We start from the raw sequence: 2,538 nt of genomic DNA, 5'->3' as shown, positions 1-2,538 counted from the left end.
TATATAATGGTTTCTAAACCTTTGTCATTTGTATACGACAAAGACCTAGTTGTCCTGGCATAGTCTAATTGAATATAGTTGGTGGGCATGACTTTATCCAATAACAACATACTAATAAACACCAAGTATGTGCATGTTTAACCTGCTCCTTTTGCCTGTATAGAGCTCCACTGACACACACTCTCACCAGCAGCAGGTCGCTCAGGTAGGAGCTGAAGCACTCGGTCAGGCCGTCCAGCAGCTGGCTGAAGGCCAGGTGAGAGCGGGAGGAGAAGGTGTAGCAGTCGGCACAGAGGGCGCTGAACAGGTTGGAGCAAGCCTGCAGCACAGTGACCGCCGTGTGCTTCTCCATGATCCCACACAACTGAAACAGCAGCTGGTCCAGATGCTGGGAGGAGATCCATAGAGAACTGGTTAACTAGTAGTACTTTAAAATAAGATTTAGTAGTATTAAAACATGGGGACGGGGTCATTTTCAATGGATTATTCTTCACTCCTACCTTCTCCAGCCGAGGCACGCTGTTGTACATCTCCAGGTTAAAGTAGAGGGGAGCTTTGAGAAGGAGAGTCACAATCCCTGCATCTGCTGAGTACTGCAGGCCAGGGAGAGAGGAGAGCAACACTGGATTTACATCAACAAAGAAAATAAGAAATGCTGCTTCTCTATACTTGGCATAGACAATACAAGTACAAATGACCTTTTACAAAATGTAGTCAACTGCCTAATCCAATTCTCACAATATTGAAACAATCTAACTTGATGACTTTATGTTTGATTACCTTATTAACAAATATGCAAATGTTGAAATATCAATAGGGTTACATTTGGATATTTCGGTAGTTTAAAAAAAAAAAGTATTTCGTAATGAATTTTAAATAGTTATCCTACTAAAAGTAAATGAAACACTACTCATACACTCAAATTGTTTCCGTATTTTCTATCCTTATTACATAATGCCGTTCCATATATTCCCTTACATTCCAAAGTATATTTATATATAGACATATGGTGAAGGCAATACTGTGCAACTGTTTCGTGCAGGACACTGTGTACAATGTAAGAAATGTAACGGTATAATATCAATAGCCTCGAGAGTACCTTGGCCAGCAGCTGTGGCAGTAACGGGATGAAGTGCATGGTGAGGCGCCTCCGGTCATGCTCCTGGGCTTTCTTATCCTTCATACTGAGAAGCTGATCCCACATCAGTCACAAGCCAGCAATTCAACCATATGTGAGGAAAACAACATTCAGAAATTGATTAAATGTGTGTGTGTGCTTCCTGTGTTCAAAGTGATGTGACCATACATTTCCAGTAAAGTTCAAACAATTATAAATTAAAAGGATATACTTTTTATGAAACTGTAATATATGCAAATTTCTATCCTAATAAAAGTTACTTTAAACTAAATAACGATATCACGATAAGCACTCATCTTTGATAAGACATGAACAGATGAACACTGATATTCTTTACACATGAATTAGGCTGATGTGGTTTATCTTATGTATTCCTGTTTAGTGTCACAAAGTTGCGTATAGAAGCTTTAAAACTTTTTGTATGATGGTTATATTTGAAGTAAAAACAAAGACATTTCTCTCGCCCACTAACTCGACTGTTCCAGATTAAACACAAACTACAGAGGTTTATTATGCATGTGTTTGGGTGTCACCACCTTCTTGCTCTGAGTCCTCCCAACAGGGGGGCTCGCCTGTGCTGCCTGTCTGAGGGCGCATATCATCAGCTCTACGAGAGCCCCCTCCTCCTCGTAGATCAGACCTGACAACACACACAGATGAACAGAAGTGAGAGGATGACAGCTGATGAGGCACCATGCAGCGAGGGAGCAGCACATGGAAACAACTTAAGGCCCTGACACACCAAACTGACACCAAAGAACACGTCCCGACGGACCCGATTGTTGTGTCGCCTCACGTCTCCTGCGTCTTGGCCAAAAAGTCGCACTGGAACACACCGCAAAGACTTCAGCCGACGGCCAAGTAGCACGTACGCACTGCGCATGCGTGAAATGGCAATAACTCTCCTTACCAGCAGGCGGCGGTAGTGTGTATTCTTAACCAGTTAAGCCCGACGACCCTGCCGGTGGGGGAAAAACGCAACATCTTGCAAGACACAGCGTCTGAGGGTTTCTTAACATAACAAACTATGAATGTGTCATACCCACTTAACGGGAAGAAACTCAGCTATCAGACAATATTAACAATTTTTAGCTAAACGAAACACAATGGTAATAACAAAGGCTCTGAATTAGCCCTGAGCGAAAAAAATGCTAACGCACTTAGCACAGAACTCACTGTAAAATACCCTTATTACTTATCGGATCCGCATAAACAAGATATCGATTAGCAAGCTGAGATTCCACAGATTCCAGAAATATAAGTATAATCACTGAGCGATCAAACCTCCCGGCATGGGAAACAAACGCAGACATCACACCACGTAGCTTTACGGAGCAAACACGGGACATTGTCTTACCTTTGCTGTTGTTCTGATCAAAAGTTGTGTTCAATGGCATTAA

The 2,538-nt window shown here is 42.1% G+C and overlaps 1 protein-coding gene across 1 annotated transcript; it reads right to left on the bottom strand.

The window, feature by feature from the left end:
• Window positions 1-187: 187 nt before the first annotated feature.
• On the bottom strand, window positions 188-1,778 carry LOC104949393 (cohesin subunit SA-1-like; the record flags this gene model as incomplete). The annotated part of the gene is made up of 4 exons (XM_010775754.1): window positions 188-388; window positions 501-593; window positions 1,100-1,192; window positions 1,675-1,778. Coding segments are annotated over 4 exons (491 nt in total), but the record flags the coding sequence as incomplete, so codon positions are not given.
• Window positions 1,779-2,538: the final 760 nt, after the last annotated feature.

The sequence above is a fragment of the Notothenia coriiceps genome, unplaced genomic scaffold (assembly GCF_000735185.1).
Source record: "Notothenia coriiceps isolate Sejong01 unplaced genomic scaffold, NC01 NC01_scaffold00016082, whole genome shotgun sequence".
NCBI lineage: Eukaryota > Metazoa > Chordata > Actinopteri > Perciformes > Nototheniidae > Notothenia > Notothenia coriiceps.
Note: the sequence above shows the minus strand (reverse complement) of the source record. Positions and strands in the feature narration are given on the sequence as shown.